A 19,117-nucleotide genomic window follows, 5' to 3' on the forward strand; every position below is an offset into this window, starting at 1 on the left:
CTACTCTTCCTTATGAATATTTCTTGCCTTCTTTTTTTCATTTGTATAATTTTCATTTTCGTTTGAGCCGTAGAATAAGGAGGGTGCAAGGGAGTAACTCGATGTTTGTCTCGTGAAAAACTCAACTCAAACTTGATACTCAGCTCGGTTTCATCTAGCTCGAGTACAAATCGAATCAAGTTTTGACTTTAAGATTGACAATTTTGATCTATCTTTGGATGATATTTTTCCAATTTTAGAATATATGACGAGAAATAAAAAAACTCTTTAGAAGATTAACCCGGACAATACAAAATTTTAGACTGTTGTCGAATACTTTGCCTTTCTGCAATCAAGAAATTAAACTCCACCAAATTCAGTGTGCCGAATCAATTTGGCTTCATGGACTTAGTTGTCTATAACACAACATAGCCCCATACCCGACTGCTTGAGCACAGAGCCTGGTGTAAAAGATGTTGGATGACGTCATTCCTAAAATATAATTTCATGGGTCATTAACTTTTTTTTTATCTTGATTAATTTTTTTATTAAATAAAAGTATCATTAATAAACTTTTCTTTTTGGGTCTGTAATTTTAGGTGGATGGTGATGTTGGTACACTTGGTCCACCAAGTATTGAAGGCGTAGATAGTATATTGAAGTATGATGAGAAAGATGAGCTCGTGCAGCTGATAAGAAGCCTGCTGCTTGGCTTGGGAAAACTCAATTCTGTTGAAAAGCGAAATAACGTAATCAATTAGCTACGATAATATTTGTATAACCTACTCTAACCTAACATAGGGGGAGGAGGAGCTTAACCGACGGAATCCGTCGGAGGAATTTACTTGAAAGTGATAGCCACAATTAAGTTGCAAGTATATGGTAGGAGATAGGAATTGAACCCTTGACCTATGACCAATAGCCCAAGAGGCTGTTGGCTTCTGATGCAGATACAAGTTCAATATATCTCTTTTATAATATTCAACTGTTGCAGATACAAGTTCATCCTACTGATGCTATCTCTCTATTCAATGATTTTCCAGCACCGTTGGAAAGTAGCACTCCTATGAGCTCTTTTCTCTGAATTTCCGTCTTTGATTCACGAATGTCACCTCATAATCAGGATTTTGATTTACATTTCATAAAGATAAAAGGTAAGTAGTCTTTATAAGCAGTTTAATTCATTTTGCTTCATTTCTTTTAAAATGATTCAAAATTTTGAGAGCACAAATAAAATAGGTATAGTGAGTCCATTCAAACTAGGGCTGCAAGCCGACTCGGAAGCCATCAATTGAAAGCTGGATTTGAGCTCAAGCTTGATTTAGCGAGCTGTTAAGTCGAATCCAAACATAGACATACTCGACTCATGGGCTCATTGAGTTGGCTCGATTCTACTTGTACTTTTTGGTTAATTCTATTTATACTTGATAAATCTTTATTAGTAATGAAATTACATGTACGTACGTCTCTCCCGTATTTTTACTACATAGTAAGAGGAAAGATCCAATTCAGGGCAACGTCACCATGTTGTAGCTAACCTTGTATGCACGTTCTGGTCAGTACTAATTTCAAAATTTTCAGTGTTTTGTTGTCTAATGTTGAGACCTTTTTTTTTTAATGATGCTTTTTGCGTTTTTCTTGGGGCTGTAATCAAACTCATTTTGTTGTTTTCTTGTTTCTAATCTTGTTTCATTTCTTTTGGGTCTTGTTGTTTGATTGGCTGTTAGTTTGGAATATGTATCTTGTGCAAAGGCATTGCTCAAAGGAGAAACTGGTTCGAAGGTGGACGTCAATTGTGGAAAACGGTGGCCTTTGTATGATGCTGCAATAATATATTTTATCTCCCAAGTTCATTGAGCTGTTTCTTGAATTTGGAGGAAGAATAACCCCACTGATTATAAGTGGCTACCAGTAGACCTTGCCCTTGATGCACCCAGGTTAAGTTTTATTATGTAATTATTTTCTTCCTCTTTTCTTTTTCTCTTTCCTTTTCCTTATTTTGCATTTTGAGTCCTTCTTGCTTGACTTTTCCGAGTGATTCTTCTTGCAGAAGGAGGATTTCTTGGCCTGGCTTTCAACAGAAAGCTAAGGAAAAGTCACAATTGCTCGTTCAAAATGGTTATCCATTTGTATTGCTATTTTGTGAAGTTCTAAAAAAGGAAAAGAAAAAAAATCCTACTGTAACGATTTGATATATATATATAAAATAAAATAGTGAAGAAAAACATGTTCACGGAAAACAGAAAAATTTTTGAGGAAAAATGGATTTCCAAACAAGGAGCCATGTTGAATACAAAAGTTATGTACAAGTCGGCAACTTCAGGGTGGGAAAAAGAATTAACTACTATTTTCTTTTTTAGACAAGAAGTAGACTACAATTACTACCAGTTAGTTTTCAACTCAAACTTGAGTTCAAGGTTGAATATACTCTACACATGTTGGCTGCTTTGATCATGTTGGACTTTGCAGCATCCAACAAGGGGTCCGTTTGAAAAGCCTTGTTGAAGCAGAATCTGGCTTCCTCCCAACGCCGTTCGGCCACGAACACAAGACCTAGATTGTTGTATGCTGGAGCATAACCTGGTTGCAGTTCAAGTGACTTGGTAAGCATTGCCTTTGCACGTTCATATTGTCGTAGCTGCCGGTAGAGATTGCCGAGGTTGGATAATACAGTGTGTGCCTGTTGAGATGTAGCCAGTGATAAGGCACGTTTATAAGCTTCTTCTGCATGCGGAGAATCCTCAGACAATTGCAATGAGATACCTGACATGCATGCTTAGAATGTAAGAATCGCAATAACAAGCATCCTCAGAACTAAAAGATCAATAAGGTTGGAAAATGCAGAGTGATTAGACACACTGATGCAGAATTATAATTACCAAGATTTGACCAAGCATAACTGCACTCCTTAAGACGCGCAACTGCAGCTTTAAAGTACGTCTGTGATGTTTTGAATTGTTGCGTACAGAGATCATGAAGGCCAACTTGGTGCCACTGGACCGCGTCATCGGGGTCTTCTCTTATTGCCTGACTCACATCACATGTGGAAACAAAGAAAATAAAAATTCTCTCCGTCATAACCCTGGAAAGAACAGAGTAGCACAGAAAGCAAAGCTTGAACTTCAAATTTCTAAAAAGCCGTCATTGAGAAGATTTCATGACAATTGAACCATGCACCAACAAAGATAGGGGAGGCTTATACATGATAAAAATTAAAAGTGATAAAGAAATGTGGCACGTATACAGATAGAGTAATGTCAGTTCCTTCATTTTTAGTCCTAAAACAGACAAACAGAAGATACCAAATTTGATCGTGAGTGAACCTTGGCCACTTATTGCAATGCTTGTTATGAGACAAAAGAATTCTTATACATGATCATCTGAAAAAAGGAATTCTTGCACATTCCAGAAGAAGAAATTCTCTATTCCAACATTAATAACAGATAGAAGCCAAGATATCCAGAACCCAATGACTCCAAGATCCACAACATTTGAAGGGTGAAACACAACTTGCATCTCATCCCACAGAACTGCAGAATAAAACAAAATAACCCAAAAGCAGCACACACACATACACAGAGAGAGAGAGAGAGAGAGAAGAGATGGAGGCGGGAAGGAGAGAAAACAGAAAGAATTTAAGAAGGGGAAAAAAAGAGACAAAGATTATGCTGCTTCAACCTGTTTCAGACTGTCTGTAGCACATTCTTTGACTTCCAATAAATCGTCATTCTCAATGTCAAAGCCTGCAGCTATCTCATGCTGAGCCTTGTGAACCATAGCAAGGCCTGCCCAAGCTATAGGAGGCTCAATCACCGAGGATTCCCCTTCTCGAAGTATGGAAGCCATTTCATTTCCAGCCCAAGAGAGCTGTTCACTTGGATTTTGAGACCTTTCTGCATCCTTCATTCGGTGAACTCCAACAGCATATCTTGTAGCTAAACAATTGGGCTCTAGTTTCACTGCCTGAACATGTAGAAGAAAACTCTTAAAACGGTCACAACACAAACATCCAAAATGTCGTTTAGCAACCATTACTTTCACCAAAGAAAAGCACCTTGCCATTACTTGAATGTCACAACATAAAGGAAATCTGCAAAACATGAAAAACATCCCAAAATGCAAGCAAAACATTCTTGAAAATCAACAATGTCTTGTTTTACCATTATGACACTGTCGAACTCCAACTAGACAAACACATTATGGTGATTTAACAAAAAGGAAGTTTTAAAAAAACAGTTAATCATGCATATGCACCATCAGCAAGCTGACTTAAGCACAACCAACCAAACAAACAATCAAAGACGATTTGAAACATCTACTCTCTATCCTGTTGTAGGCAGAAACTAAATCAAAATTCACAGGGTTTAAACTGGGAAGAGATGGCTGAAGAAGGCATTGGTGGCATCAGCTGATGGTTTGAGAGATGAAAGGAGTACAAATAGGAAAGAGATTAGGGTGGCTGTAAAGGGGGCCAATGGGCACCATGGGTCACTTTAAAAACTTTTTCTTGGTAAAAGAAAGATGTCCTGGGTATAGACAGGGTACAACAAGGAGGTTTCCATGCAAGAATTATGGGCCCATTGGTAACTGAAGGAGGTTTCTAAATTTTAGCAGCTCTATGAGAAACTGCAGGTGAAGTAAGCGCCATAGCAAAAATTGAAGAGAGGCAAGCTAAGAGGACATCTATGACATTAAAATACAAACACAAGTGTTCTGGTTCAGTTTACAAAAACTTAGTATGATTTTAGTGAAGAATAAAAGAGACAGAAGCACCTTTTCTAAGCATTTACTCGCACTTCTATGATCACCCATCAAGAAATATGCATTAGCTAGATTCGACCATAGATGTGCTGCTCTGGGATCTGACTTCACAGCAGCTAACAAACACTCTTTAGCAACGTTAGCTGCTGTAACTTGTTCTTCAGAAGCCCCTCCATCATTGGCACCTGCTCCAGCACCTGAAATTTGGAGTTGACAATTGAAGAGACATAATTTGCAGAGCATGATGAAGCACGTCATGGGCACTTGTCTAAAGTGCAAGCATAACTCTCAACTATATCTGAAGAAAGCACTAGACAGAGATATGCTAGATAGAATATAAAGCATGCTTTTCTATGTTGTTTTGAAACTTACCAGAAATTAATGAACCATATCTACACAAAAGAAGGGCTGCATAATTGATAAAAGCAGAAGGATGGTTTTGATCTTTCAAAATCAGATCTTGCAAGCACTTCTCTGAAAGCTCCATATTCCCACTGGAAAATAAATGTAAGTGTGAACAAACTAAAAGGAAGTAACCTACCAGTGGCTCAGGAAATATGTAAAAACCCTGTATGGACTAATAAAAATGCAGAGAAATCAAGGCAGTAGAAAGTATTAGCATGAATACAATTTATTTGTCCTGACAATTAATAGAATAGGTAGTTTTGCTTTACTGTTTGTGTTACTTGAATCTAAAGGTAATTATGCTGTCTCCTTCCCTTTCTGAAATTTTTATCTAAACAAAGTAGGGATGCAAAATTCTTTTAGCAATATGCCCAGGGAAGGAAATGCACAGCCACTAAGTTTGACGACATGTAAGTGCAGATACCAACCCTGTTGGACTTTATATGATTACATACTAAGCCAACTGAAAACAGACTTTCATCATTTCTACTTTTAAGCAACTTGACCTGGGTACTCTCAAATAGTTTGCATACTGCTTCTGCCTCTTAAGCCACATTTTTTACACTTTGTGCTTCATGGTGTGACTGTGAGAACAAATATCCAACCAACTAAATGTGTTGGATTATATTCTCTCTATTTTTCGAAAGTGCTCATCAACAGGGTCCATTCACAAATCCTGATCTCTTAGTATGGAACCGCATATATATACTCTACAGTTGATTAACAAATGTGTCATTCGGATGGAAAAAGAATAATGAACTCCAAGATATTAGTATATACAATATAGAAGTCCCATTAGAAAGATTTCACGTACTACTCTAGGGAGTATTGCATCCCATAACTTCTTGGTGACGTTTCATAACCACTTCGGGCTTAAGCTTTGAAAGTGCTTTTACACGACGCTAAAATTCAAAGCTTTAAAAATTAAATAAGTATTTTGCCAAAAGCCACAGCATGACCAATCAGGCACCTAGGAAAGAAGCTAATTTACCAAACAATCAACATGCAGAAGCATCTCGTGCATTACAAATCAATAGATTTATAAGATAATAATACTAGAACTAGTGCAAAACATTTTGAGTCACAAGAAAGTAGGAAGATACAAAAGGAGTTGTCCGGACAAAAATAGAATACACAATCAAAAGCATCTAGAAAGATATGCATTTTTTTTCACCCAAATATTGCAAAAGGACAGAGAAGGGGGGAAAGAATGCAAGAATCTTAAGGATGACACTAATTTCATTACCTCAGAAAATAAGCAATCCCAAGGTTTCCCAGGCAATCCAAGTTGTTGGGTTCAACAGCTAACAAAGTAGAAAAAACTGATATAGCACTCTACAAAAGAAAATAGAAGACATTTAGATTTACAAAGTCAAGGCGCAACACTACACAAGAACAAGATTCAGCTATTGCACCTGCAAACGTCCAGTTTTAAGAAGTACAAGTCCCAGGGTGTTCCAGACAGGTGCCTGTCTTATATCAGAATCCATAGACTCCCTTAGCTTCAGAATAATGTCGTCAAGTTCATTCGGTTCAAGTTCTTTGTCTGACTTGCACTCTTCTAAGCTTCCCAACAAAATACACTGCATTTGTGATGCAACATGTTATAAATGCATGTATGGCCATTGAACATAATGTCCCCTACTAAGTACACATCATTAAATGTGGCAAACAACTAGCATACTTTGATGTAAAACAAATTCAACCTGTGCATGGTGAATCCGAACCAATGAAAGCAACTCTGGGCGGTCAATTTCTTCTTCAGAACGAATCAAAATCTCAGCAGCCTTCTCATATGCCACAACTGCCTACAAAAAGATTTATTAGTAAAACTACATCCATACATATTACCCAATCTGAAGACATTAGATTCAAAGATACCTTCTCAGCTTGACCCATCCTTTGGTACATTAGGCCAAGTACAAAATGAGCATGTGCATTCTTTGGCATCTTCCGGGCAACATGGACTAACCCCTGATAGCACAATGATACAAACAAATCGTCAATTCTTCACAAAGAAAATGTTATGATTTTAAAGCAACCTAGACAAGTGTGCCTTTTAAATTTTAATCTGGAACAAACCCCCCGTTATGCCATTACTCATGTTCAGATACAACTTAACTAGTGGAGCACTAGGAGCAGAAATAAAACTAGTTATCAGAATGAATTTCAGGCGAATCTCTAATTCCAGCGTCATCTCATGCATTTCATTACTTTTAAACGCAGTCAAGTTTATTTCCCACTTTGGGTCTCAGTCAACACTTTTTCCTAAAAAATGCGATCAGACCAATCCAATATTCCACCAATTGCGGTCTTTTGTAAAACTAATATTACACGTCACTTTCGAAAGTTAGCTGCTTTTCATGTTTAAGCTTTCTGAAAACTTGCTTTCATTTAGGAAATCAAAGTCAAATGATTTATTTTGGACGCGTTGTTCAAAATTCATAAGACAAAAGTTACTCCAAACTCTTCAACACCTGCAAGTCATAAAACTGATTGTCGCTAAGTTGCAATGCCAACAATCATCTGTCAATGTTGAGTGCTTTACTGTTGCGCATACTTTTATACATAGCTCAAGTACTTTAAACCTATGATTCAGGATTCGAGACTCTTTTTAGTTCAAAATCTGTATCAACCGAATATTACATTTCTTCATTTAAAATTAATATGGCATTTAATTGAATTATTAGCCAGACAAATAACTGAAGATTGTCATCAAAACATCATGATTTTCTCCACAAATGAATAAAACACTACTTTCCTTAGGTACTGACAGGGATTTTATAATATAACAAGGAGTTAAGAACATACTAAAAACAAACTTAGGAAACACAACAACATTGCAACAGCACAAAATTCAACGCAATTGATGAACAATCAAACAGGCAGAGATTGTTCTTTGTATTTCCACCTATAACAGAGAACCATTCCCTGTGGGCCTACGCTTTTATTGTTTTGTCCTTTTCCTTGATAGTAGCCACTGCTCATTAATGTTTCGATATGGAAGGAGACAATATTTGATGCATGATTGCATGAATCCCAACGTGATGAATAAGGTGCTTGATTATGTCTAAAGGTGTAGTCCATGCGCTTATGAGGAAAAAATTTGTAGGCACAAGAAAGGCAAAAGAAACTTGAAAGTAATAAATGACTAGCAAACAAGATAAAAGCAAAATTAGGATGAACAGAGAAAATAACAAATGGAACTTGAAAGGAAGAGTGAATTAGAAAAATAAATCAGGGTCTAATTAGCAGTAATCTTTGGCTTTCCTTAGGATGAAAGGCGGGAAACATGCTAACCAAATAAAAAACCAAAAGAAGGAAAAATGGACTAGACAGTCAATCAAGCACTGCCCTATGAAACTCCAAAATATGATTTTACTTCCAATACAGGTTTTCATTTTTTACTGCAATGCATATAATTCCCATGATTATTCACTTAATCAAGTGCAACCTCTATCTCTCTATCCTTTTTTTTAGCGTAAGTGGGAGAGCTTGATTCCGAGACCTCTCACTTACACTCCCTCCCTCCGAACCACCCAACCCATCCCTCCCCCCACCAATCCCATCCCATCCCATCCCATGACCTCTCTTTGTTTAACATATCATGATTCATCATTCCTGCCTGTTCTCTTTCTCTATATCAAGAGCTTAATAAAGTCAAGCAAGTACTTTTGTATATCGAAATAGTGATGTTGCTCCACAGGAGTTCAAATACAATCTCTAAGTTATGTAGCATTCCACTAAGTTTAGCTCACCTTACAGACAGAGTCTAAGTATTATGCAAGTTGAAGAAATTAGGAAATGACAAAGATAGATCGGCATAATAGATACCAAATTGTGCAAAAACAAACTTACGGTTCGAAGGCTGCTGACTTTTTCCTCACGCAAGGATGACATCCCTTGACCACTCTGATCCGCATCAGCATCAGCCCCACAATCAAGAGGGTAATCTAGCTTACTTTTTGACCGGCACTTGCCCAACTTTTTAAACTGTTTACCTTCTGCTTCCATGGCCTCTGCATCTTTACTCATCAAGGTACTTTCAAGTATTTGCTCACTACAGAAACTCAACGACAAATGTATCAACTTCCACTTGTTAATATTTAAACCGACTGATACATATTTACATCTTTACAAGCTAGCTGCACAGCAACTGAACTATAAAGGTGCAGCTATATGAACAACAGGTAAAAAATCAAACCAACAGTTCAGTCGGGTCTAGAACTTCCTTTAACAAATTGCTTAAAATTCAACTTCTCGCCTAAATCCTGGATATCACTAACTACAAATTCATTTCAATATAGCATACTTCATTTATATTTGACCAATGCCGCCATACATCTAATACAAGCATACTCAACTGGTAATCCACATTAAAGTTTCAATCTTTCCAATTAAAAACCAAAGTGCAAAAAGGGAAACTAACAGTTAAATATCACGCCAAAAGGGGAAAAAAGCCAAAAAGAGAAAACCCAAAACAGACAGCCGAGTAAAATTCACAACCCAGAGAAAGAATGGTCTAATTCTGTCAGAAGTTTACAACTAAAAAGGAACAAAAAAGATTTGATTTTACCATGAAATTACTGCAACAATACTCACAAACAAATAGAGCCCACAAAACAATTTTCTTCAAAATTTGCATATATCCAGTTATCTATCGACACATACGTGAGATATTTAAGAGAATTATTACCTCAGATATTCCAAGTGCGTCGACTCTCAAGTAGTTGGAGGTTAGAGAAGCTAATGATTGAAACTATGCCTGGGTCTTGCAATTTAAAGCGGTGGATTTTGGAGCTGAGTTGTTGGAGGAAGTCAATAGCTTTTAGTATTATTCTTGTCCGAGGCCGCACAGCCCAAACATGCAGGTGTCAATAATATATGTAGTACTTTCGGCGAAGATGGAAAGGAGTAATACAATTTTTAGTTTTTATTTTACCATCTTTTTTGGGAATGACGGAAAGAAAAGGAAAGAAGTAAAGAAAAGAACTTGACATCTTTTGTTTTTCTTATTTTGTCTTAGAGTTTAAGAGAAAAGATGAAATCCTTTTAGGCAGATTAATATTATTACTACTATTATTAATACATTTATGTTATGTTCTAACATTTTTTGTTACAATTTTCATCTCAAAAAAACTTATATTATATGGTATGTATTTGATGTTAGGCTCTCAAGTTATCTTACATTTTTAGTATCTTATTTTTTTCCTCATTTTAAAACTACCAAACAAGAGAAAAATCTTTGTTTCCTACTCTATTTTCTTTGTTATATTCGTATTGTTTAGGCTTTAAGTTGAAAAATTAGAAGTTATTATGTTCATCCTACGTTAAGTTTTAATTTACAAGATTCTCATATTATGGAGGTAGAAACATCTTTTAAAATATGGAGGCAAATGAATAAAAAGCGACTGAAAACTAGTGTCTTAATAGTATTACCTCTTTCTTAATGGATTTTATGAGGTAATTTTGCCTACCAAATCGGTCAATAATCTTTTTTTCAATTCATTTACTTTCAATATTCTACTTCTTTACTCTCACAACTTTAAGTTCCTTCTTCTTTACTTTTCTTCTTTAGATTTCCATAAAAAGGATTAGAAATTGGGGCTCTTGAGGATGTTTTAGTGACAAATGACCTTAGTTTCATAACGTGCATCATGAAGTTTGCTAGAATAGGCGGAGTGTAGGGGAACAGACACAAAAAATGATAGGCAATTTCATTAATAAAAAGGGAAAGTTAAGCCTGCCAGCGTCTCAGATTTCATGTTCACCCTCGATCAGGAAAAGAGGCTATAATCTTAGGGAAAATCTTCTCGTTCATTGTCTCACATCTGCTAGGAAGACCAATATTCTATTCGACTTCTCCAAGGAAGAAACGGATAAGAAATAATACACATTATTGATTTCTGCGCAGTTAAAGACCAGACAGTCTTAATATCGCTCAAGGGATGATGAGCTCACAACTTCGAAGGCCAAACATGATAAAGAGTGCTGCAACTCTACCACCAGCACGATTCCTCCAACTCTGCTTCAGAAGGGAAACAGCAAAAGCTGGACGGTATTGAATATTGATTCAGCTTAAAAGCTAAAGATAAAATGTCACTAGTTCATCTGAGTTCACTGCCCGCAAGGGGAAGATCCTTCCAAGGTGTCTAAAGAACAAAACAGTAAATGCTAAAATTGTCTTTGACTGGTAGGAATACAGAGCACATTCCCATCTCAGACAATCAGTCTACTGTTGAAAAACAAGAACCTAATTTATACACATCGATAAACTCCATCACATAAGAAGAGGCCGCACGGGAGAGAGAGAGAGAGAGAGAGACAGAAGGGAAGAAACATCAGATGGGATCTGAAAATTCTAAAATCATCCACTTCTGATGCGCTGAAACAGAAATTACCAAGCAAAAAAGGAGACAATAAGCAACAACATACACGGAGAACAAACTGAAGTTTCTTCTCAAGAAGATGCATCCAGATTTGGTGGTGCTTCTGGGTAAGATAGACTAAAGGATGGAAGGAGCCAGCCTCTTTCTTTAGCATACTCCAGATAGAAACCAAATTTGTCCTTGGCATTTGGAATGTCGAGTGCCAGATCGTCAAGTCCATCCTTGATCCTTCCATACCCTTTGGTCATCTGATTGATAGTAATCAGCCCCTCATTGAAACCCTCTTGGAGCAAATCCAGCATCCTATCATTCTTCTTCTCCATTGCCATTACCAGAGCTTTCTTCACTACCTCATGATTGAAGAAGGGCATAGCAAGATCCCGAATGCATTGACAAGCTTCACTGACAACACCTCCACTTTCATATTCTTCAAGGAGCTTCAGTATCTTATCCTTGGCATCTTCCACAGCCCAGCCAGTCCCGCCACCCCAACACCTCAGAATCCTCTCTCCACCATGACGTGCAGCTACAAGTGATCGAGCCATACGGACAGTTTCAGTCCCGCTACATTTTGGTGGCAGCCTGCTGGCTATCTCTTCCAAATTCAGTGGAGCAAGGACATCATCAATAACAGCCCTAGCCAGGAAAAGAGCAAGTTCATTTGAAGCATCTAAAATGTCCAGCGCTGTGTCTTCTGCAGATTCCAACAGCAAGACAAAACCATTAACTATGTCTTCAGTTGAAAAAATCTCAATATGCAGAGCAGAGAGTAATATGGAGGCCATCTCCTTTTCTCTGTTCTTCCGATCCATGGCAAGGGTGATGAGCTTCTTCAAAAATATCGGGTTAAACTCAGGTGCCGCAAGATCTTCCAGACTCCGAATTAATTCAGGAATATCATCCGATAGAAAGTACTCATGAATTATGGTAACCACCTCTTTTTTGTATCGTCTCAACTTCTCATCATCTTTGTCCTGCACCTCCCCATCTTTACCTGAGGATTTCAGGAAAGATGCATCAAGCCATCCTTCAGATATTGCCACAGGCACCAAAGACTGGAACAATGTCTTGGCAGAAGGAATATCAAGGGCAAGGTCATCAAGGCTCTCAGCTAGGCGAACAAAACCCTTAACCATTTGACTGGAACTTATCAAACCTTCCTCAGCAGCCTCTTTTAATAACTTCCTAATGAGTGGTTCTGCTGTACGAATCTCCATGGCTAGAACCAAAGCTCTCTTCACAACTTCATGATGGAAAAATGAAACTCCCAACTGCCTAATGCACCTACAGGCTTCAGAGGTATCTCCACTCTCAACATATTCCCTCAAAAGGTCAGCTATCTTTTTCTTCACTTCCTCCACAGTGAGATGGGTGCTACCACCCCACCGCCTCTCTACAAGTTCAGCATGATGTGGAGCAGAGAGATAGCTTTTCTCAGCAGTTTGCAGGACTTGAAGTCCTTTTGAGGATTCTGGAAGAGTTTTCCCTGCCCTTGTGATGAATGCTGGAGGGAGAATGTCATCAACCACAGCTCGAGCTACAAATAAGGCAAGAATGTCAACTGCATCCAGAATGTCAACTTCAAGATCATCAGCAGACTCCAACAGCAAGAAAAAACCCTGACTAATCTGGGCTGAGCTGATAACATCAGCATAAAGAGCTGAAAGCAAAACTGAAGCCATTTCTTTCTCCTTGTCATGCCTGTCCATCGCCATAGAAACAAGTCTTTTGACAAAGTAGGGATGGTATTCACTTGATCGTAGTTCTCTGAGGTCGGAAGCAGCTACATCAACATCACCAGTGGTGAAGTATTCCTCAATAAGGGACACTACAGCTTTCTTATATTCATCCAATGGATCACAGACAGCGGACCCAACAAGCTCATAGGGTTCCTGTCAAAGTTAGCAGGACGAAGTAAAATAAGCCAATAATCTGAGGTACCAAGTAAAGCAATAATAACTCCATTATCATGCAGAACCCAAGCATCATCGAATAGGTAATCAACAGATAGACAGTCACCATAATTAGACCCCAAAAAAAAGGTACTTAAGAAAGAATCAGATCAGGCAGAGAAGTTACCTCCCCACTATCATAGTTGGGATCATTCCGATCAATACGGAACTCACCATCAGTATCAAGTAACTTTCCCCAGGTTCCCTTACCACCTCCTCCGTCTGATTCACAATTCATCAAAAAAAACTTTCTGAATCAAAGCCTGAAGGTACTAACCAGAATGTGAACTAAAATAAAGCATTTAAACCAGATCCAGAGCATCAGCAATACAATGTACATTTTTTGTATCCAAAATTGAGAGGAAAAACTGCTAGAAAAATTTTAAGACCAGAGTGCATCAAACTCAGCACTGTTCACAGAATTAACGTTAATCATATTAAAAAGAAAAAATAGCACATGCCGATCATAATTTGCTTATGAGGAAATTATTTAGTAAATTTTCAGTATTGAATTGAATATGTTTACGTTAATGTTCAAGGGTTCACTGGTGCTTGCCAAATTGGCTCATCCTGTTGTTTACCTTCCAGACTTGTGTGTCTAATACGACACAGTACCTCAAGTTAGAAGCAGTCTTATGGCTAATGATATTAAAATGAAGCTCCAGATCTCATATTCTGAAATCTATTGCAAGGGAAAACAGCAGCGCATGAATAAAGGGAAAATCAGATGGGACAATGTCATTCATGGAGCAAAATCTCATGCAGACAGGAAAAAGGAAAGCTTCATAGTCTGCAAACAGTACTCATAATAGCAGATACTGTGATCATGTGATGTAGAAGAAAAAGAAAAGGGAAATTTGCTACAAGGAGCTGAAATTTTGTATTTACAAGTCAGACAAAATAGCAGTTGATACCAGTAATGACCTCAAAACTGCAAAAAAAAAAAAAAAAATAGTGAGAGTAAAAGTCCAAATTTGTCCTCGAAGACTCATTGAAGACGCTCTGCCACGAAAAGTTGATCCCTTCCCCCCCAGCCCAAGTCTAACAAAAAGAAGAGAGAGAGTGTTTCACTGTTAACAAGTGGCACTTCATCTTACCCATGGTGCAACAAATATGAAAGTGCAGAACAAAAACATCAATCACTTGATTACACTTGGTGAAAAACGTTAAAGTTACTCATGGTTACAGGCGTTTGCATTAAAATGGGAGGGAGCAAAGCAAGTAAATATCAAATCTCCATGGTTACAGATGCTCCTTGTTGTAATGAAAACATTAACACAACTGTAAGCATCATCACCAACCCTATGATCAGAACTTACACTTATAACTTGCTCATATTCACACCAACAGATTTAAATGCACAATGTAAGGATATTTGCACACATATATACCTGCCATTTTCCATCTATAGAGCTTGTATCTTTATGGTATCCAAGCTCAACACAAGATTGATCAGTGCCAATTTAAACCGACACATTCAGTAGTAGCATATGTAGCAGAAACAACTAAAACCAAGCAAATAGTTAACATTCAATTCATCAATCACGGAGAACAAATCCATAACAGAACCTACTTAAGAAACCAGCAAGAATCAAGGCTTACCCTTCTTGACTCGAATGTACTTTCCGGAATGCGATCTCCGCACATGCCTAACCGAAGCCCCACCAGCCGCAGAAGCCCTGCCACCACCCAGAGCCTTTACATGATGCTCTTTCGGGGATGGAGACTTGGGAGTCGGAGAATTCAGAGATGAAGACAATATCTCCGCATTCTGAGTCGCTATTTTCAGCATCTCCCTTTGCTCCTCCGTCAAAAATCCCTCACCAGATGCCATTTCTTACCTATCAAACAAACCCTACACCACAAAAATATCAAATCAAAATAAACAAAAACTTCAATAGGACACAATCCTACAAAGAATCCAGTAATAAAAATCCAACCCACTCAAACGAAAAGCAAAAATAAAACATAAATCAGAAAATCTTCGAAAACCAAAAAATTATTCAAAACAAAAAAAATCTATCCACACTCAAACATGCATTTCCCAGAAAACTCTAATCAATCAATTCAAAGGAAAAAACTTACTAAATAATCCAAATCACTCAAAGCAAAATGCAAAACAAAACATAATCAGAAAATCTTCAAAACCAGAAACACACACACACACAAAAGAAAACAGCTACGGATACTCGAGACACATTTTCCACAAAATTCCAATAATCCTATATAAATTGAGAGGAAAAAAATTACTAAAAAATCACCTCAGAGCGAACTCAGGAAAAAGAGAGAGCCGGAGTTTCCAGCGTTATCTTGGCTCGGATCTCGAGCCAAGACAGCAGAAAACCGCAGAAGAAAACCAGAACCAAATCCCAATCGATCCTCCTTATCGCCGTCTTTTCCAGTTTTCCCCACACACACACACAGCAACACACTCTACTGTGTGTTCCTGTTTCTCCCTATATATATAAACCCTAGAGAAATGATACCATATCCAATCCCCCCTCTATCTGTATATATCTATATCTATATATGTATTTTTTATATTGACAACGAGAGATGAAAGCGAAGAGAGAGAAAATCTGAAGAGAGAGAAAGTAAAAGACAGAAAAAAAAGGGAAAGGAAAAAGAAATGGATGAATTTTCTGGAGTTATATATATATTACGAACTGCTCCTGCTGCTGAGAGGGAGAGAGAGAGAGAGAGGAGAGGAGGCCGCTATTCTGCTAAATGCTAATGCCAATGGAACGGAGGTTGCTGCTGGTGGTATTATAGAACTGGAACCGGATGGGCTCTCTTTGACACGTCAGCTCCTGGGTCGAGCTTTGTACACGTGGTTTTGGATTTCTTTCTTCGGTTGTGGCGCGGGCCCGGGTTTTTTTGGGTTTTTCGATTTCTCTTGCGGCTTCGGCCTTTCGGGTTTTCTTTCTTTCTTTTTTTTTTTTGGCTTTTGGTTTTGGATGTGAAGTTACGGAAGGGCCCCTGGGTTTGGTGGGGTAGTGGGCTTGGATTTGTTTAACTGTACATGAGTGGATGAGTTTGGGGAACTGCAGGCTGGTTTAATCAATTGTACCGTGTGCATTAATGGTTGTACCTTTTAGTGGTGATGCGTGTTTAACGGTGACAATGAAAGGTCATTTCCCCGTTTTGGACGGTGATTAGAAAGGTCTCATGGAGAATTTCTTGAGTGGATCCGGTCTATGGCTTCACTCGTGAACCTTGTGATTATTAATGTGTGTCGAGAAAAATCAATACGACACCGTGTGATATCAACGTGATCACATCGAGGACTTGAATGATACATCGAGGACTTGAATGATACATGTTTTTATGATGACATGGTACCTTATTTAGCCCCTTTCCTTTCCTGTTGTAATTTTAAATGTACGGTCTTATCTTTAGTTTTTGCAACAACCTCCCTTAAGATTATCATAATTATGAGCTTGCCTTTTAGGCCTTGAAATCATGGCGAAACGGTTTTCTGATTACAAGACAGCAAATATTTCCTAATTTGTAATATTAGCATAAAAAACTAGTGTTTCACTTCCATTAATGGATGCGATTATGGATGGACAATGGATAGCAGAAGAGATTACTGAGAAGTATTTATAACAGTACAGTAGGATCAAAAATGGAAAATAACAAAGCTTTTGACTGAATTGTGCTTCCGATTGCATGCATACTAGAAAAATTTTAGTAGCGTGTAACGATTGAACCTCTGGTTTATGATCAATGGCTTTATCTATGCATTTCTCCACTCTGGAAGGTGATTAGAAAAGCTTCATGAAATTTCATACGTAGAACTACTCTGTCGGTAAGGCTTGTAGCTATTGATGTGTTATACCCTATTGGTGAACCTTGTAATTATCGATATGTTATATTTGATCGGTGACCCCTGTAACTATCGATGTTTCAAATTTTATAGGTGAACCTTGTAACTATCATACATCATAAACATTAATACTATGACATCATGTGATATTAACTTATCTATCGTCAACGTTCATACCTCTCTATAATATCGTCAACGTTCATGTATCAAAACCATGAACGATTGTAGCGAACATGCATCAAAATCTTGGGTGATCATAGTAAAGACTTGTACGACATGTGTTTCTATGATGTAATACTACATATTTAGCCCTTTTTCCCCCAAGCCAGATGAAAATTTCGAAAGCACTATCTTATTTTTCATTAAATTGCAACAGCCTCCCTTAAGACTTTCACATTTATGACCCTTTAGACTTTGAATTCATCGAGAGTTCTTTTTATGTTACATGACGGTAAATCTTTCCAAATAAAAGGTAGTATGTCATTTCTAATGGATGCCATTACGAATAAACGATGGATTGGACGATATATTACTACAAACTAGTTATAATAACTGACAGGATAGTGGTTCTGATTTCATACAAAAGTTATAGAGGAGGTCTATGTAATTATATCAAACCTCATGCATGGGAAGGTCAATGAAATTAACCGCTGATCAGTTGTTGGTTCATTTGGATAAACATATAGCTGAGTAGTGAATAGTAGTACTTCATCTGGACCAAAAGAAAACCGTAAATTCATCTCATAGTATGAGATTACGTGCAAAAAGTTATTGCATGGGAAGCACAGCCATTATAAAATCATAATCGAAGTACATTATTCAAAGGATAGGAGGAACAGATTCTGATGGAGGATTAATAAACAGGTGGTTAGTGGGTATTGGACTTTGATGCTAGGTCAGTTGAGTGATAGACGGAAGTTTTTGTCCCGACCTTGACTTCCATGGCATTTTTTCTTTCTGTTCTTGGTCAATTTTCTTGCAATTCTATCACTAGAAAGCCTACCCGGACTGAATTGCAGTCAGAAAACATCAAAATTTTGAATTTGAAAATGTGTATAGGACTACTATAACAGAAGGGTGTGTTTTAAGGTCATTAAATTTCCTATAGTGATGGAACTACTGATGCGTTGTTACGCTGCTTTGCCATTTGATATATTATATCTTTCCAAATGTAATTAATGAGCATCATTACTGTGGACAAAAGAAAGTTGCTCTCTTTCTTTTAAGTACAAGTGAAATAGACACACCTTATGTGTGTAAATTAAAACAAAATATTCTTAAGGAGAAAAGTTGAAAGTTGTTCGTGTGAGATGATTATTGAAGGTTTTATTGGGCTTGTATTTTTTTTTCGCAGATAATGTGGTAGTTACTAGTTTGTCATTTATTGTAAATGAGGTGAAGAAGAAGATAATTTAAAAAGTGACCCAAAAAAACGAAAAACGAAAAACTTAAAACCACTAGAGATAGAAGCCTTCTCCCATTTCTTTTTAAATCCTATATATATATATATATATATATATATATATATATATATATATATATATATATATATATATATATATAAAGAAGCTTGTAGGTGACTGTAATTTTTCATTTGCCATCTTTGGGATAATTTAGGTGGGGAAAAAATCAAATGCAAGTGATTAAGCCAAATGTGCAACGTTACAATGTATAGTTGAGTTAGGTTTGACTATTGTGTCCTCTCATTTGCAATTGACTTATATTCCACGTGATTATCAAGCTTTTAAGTGGTGTTTAAACCACTTACAAATGTAATTGCAATACTCTTTATCTTCTTTTAT

At 37.3% G+C, this 19,117-nt stretch overlaps 2 protein-coding genes across 5 annotated transcripts; both read right to left on the reverse strand.

The window, feature by feature from the left end:
• Positions 1–2,208: 2,208 nt before the first annotated feature.
• Positions 2,209–10,001, reverse strand: LOC113742752 (uncharacterized). Of its 3 annotated transcripts, none has more exons than XM_072047550.1 (11): positions 9,842–10,001; positions 9,004–9,205; positions 7,027–7,119; positions 6,852–6,953; positions 6,561–6,728; positions 6,392–6,480; positions 5,113–5,234; positions 4,753–4,937; positions 3,658–3,942; positions 2,859–3,006; positions 2,209–2,742 (listed from the first exon to the last, which is right to left on the reverse strand). In XM_072047550.1, exons 2-11 carry the CDS (start codon positions 9,178–9,180, stop codon positions 2,375–2,377), a joined length of 1,737 nt encoding a protein of 578 aa, XP_071903651.1. In that variant the 5' UTR covers positions 9,181–9,205; positions 9,842–10,001; the 3' UTR covers positions 2,209–2,374. The 3 variants fall into 3 exon arrangements, with proteins under 3 accessions (XP_071903651.1, XP_027126493.1, XP_071903652.1); XM_027270692.2 differs by lacking the exon at positions 9,842–10,001 and adding an exon at positions 9,722–9,835; XM_072047551.1 differs by lacking the exon at positions 2,209–2,742 and having other exon boundaries at positions 2,925–3,061; positions 9,842–9,983.
• Positions 10,002–11,178: 1,177 nt separating this feature from the next.
• LOC113742751 (MA3 DOMAIN-CONTAINING TRANSLATION REGULATORY FACTOR 1-like) lies at positions 11,179–16,229 on the reverse strand. 2 transcript variants are annotated; one of them, XM_027270691.2, is made up of 4 exons: positions 15,748–16,229; positions 15,089–15,341; positions 13,614–13,708; positions 11,179–13,426 (listed from the first exon to the last, which is right to left on the reverse strand). In XM_027270691.2, exons 2-4 carry the CDS (start codon positions 15,318–15,320, stop codon positions 11,606–11,608), a joined length of 2,148 nt encoding a protein of 715 aa, XP_027126492.1. In that variant the 5' UTR covers positions 15,321–15,341; positions 15,748–16,229; the 3' UTR covers positions 11,179–11,605. The 2 variants fall into 2 exon arrangements, with proteins under 2 accessions (XP_027126492.1, XP_071903650.1); XM_072047549.1 differs by lacking the exon at positions 15,748–16,229 and adding an exon at positions 14,878–14,991 and having other exon boundaries at positions 15,089–15,228.
• Between the last annotated feature and the right edge of the window lie 2,888 nt (positions 16,230–19,117).

Source organism: Coffea arabica, chromosome 4e (genome assembly GCF_036785885.1).
Source record: "Coffea arabica cultivar ET-39 chromosome 4e, Coffea Arabica ET-39 HiFi, whole genome shotgun sequence".
NCBI lineage: Eukaryota > Viridiplantae > Streptophyta > Magnoliopsida > Gentianales > Rubiaceae > Coffea > Coffea arabica.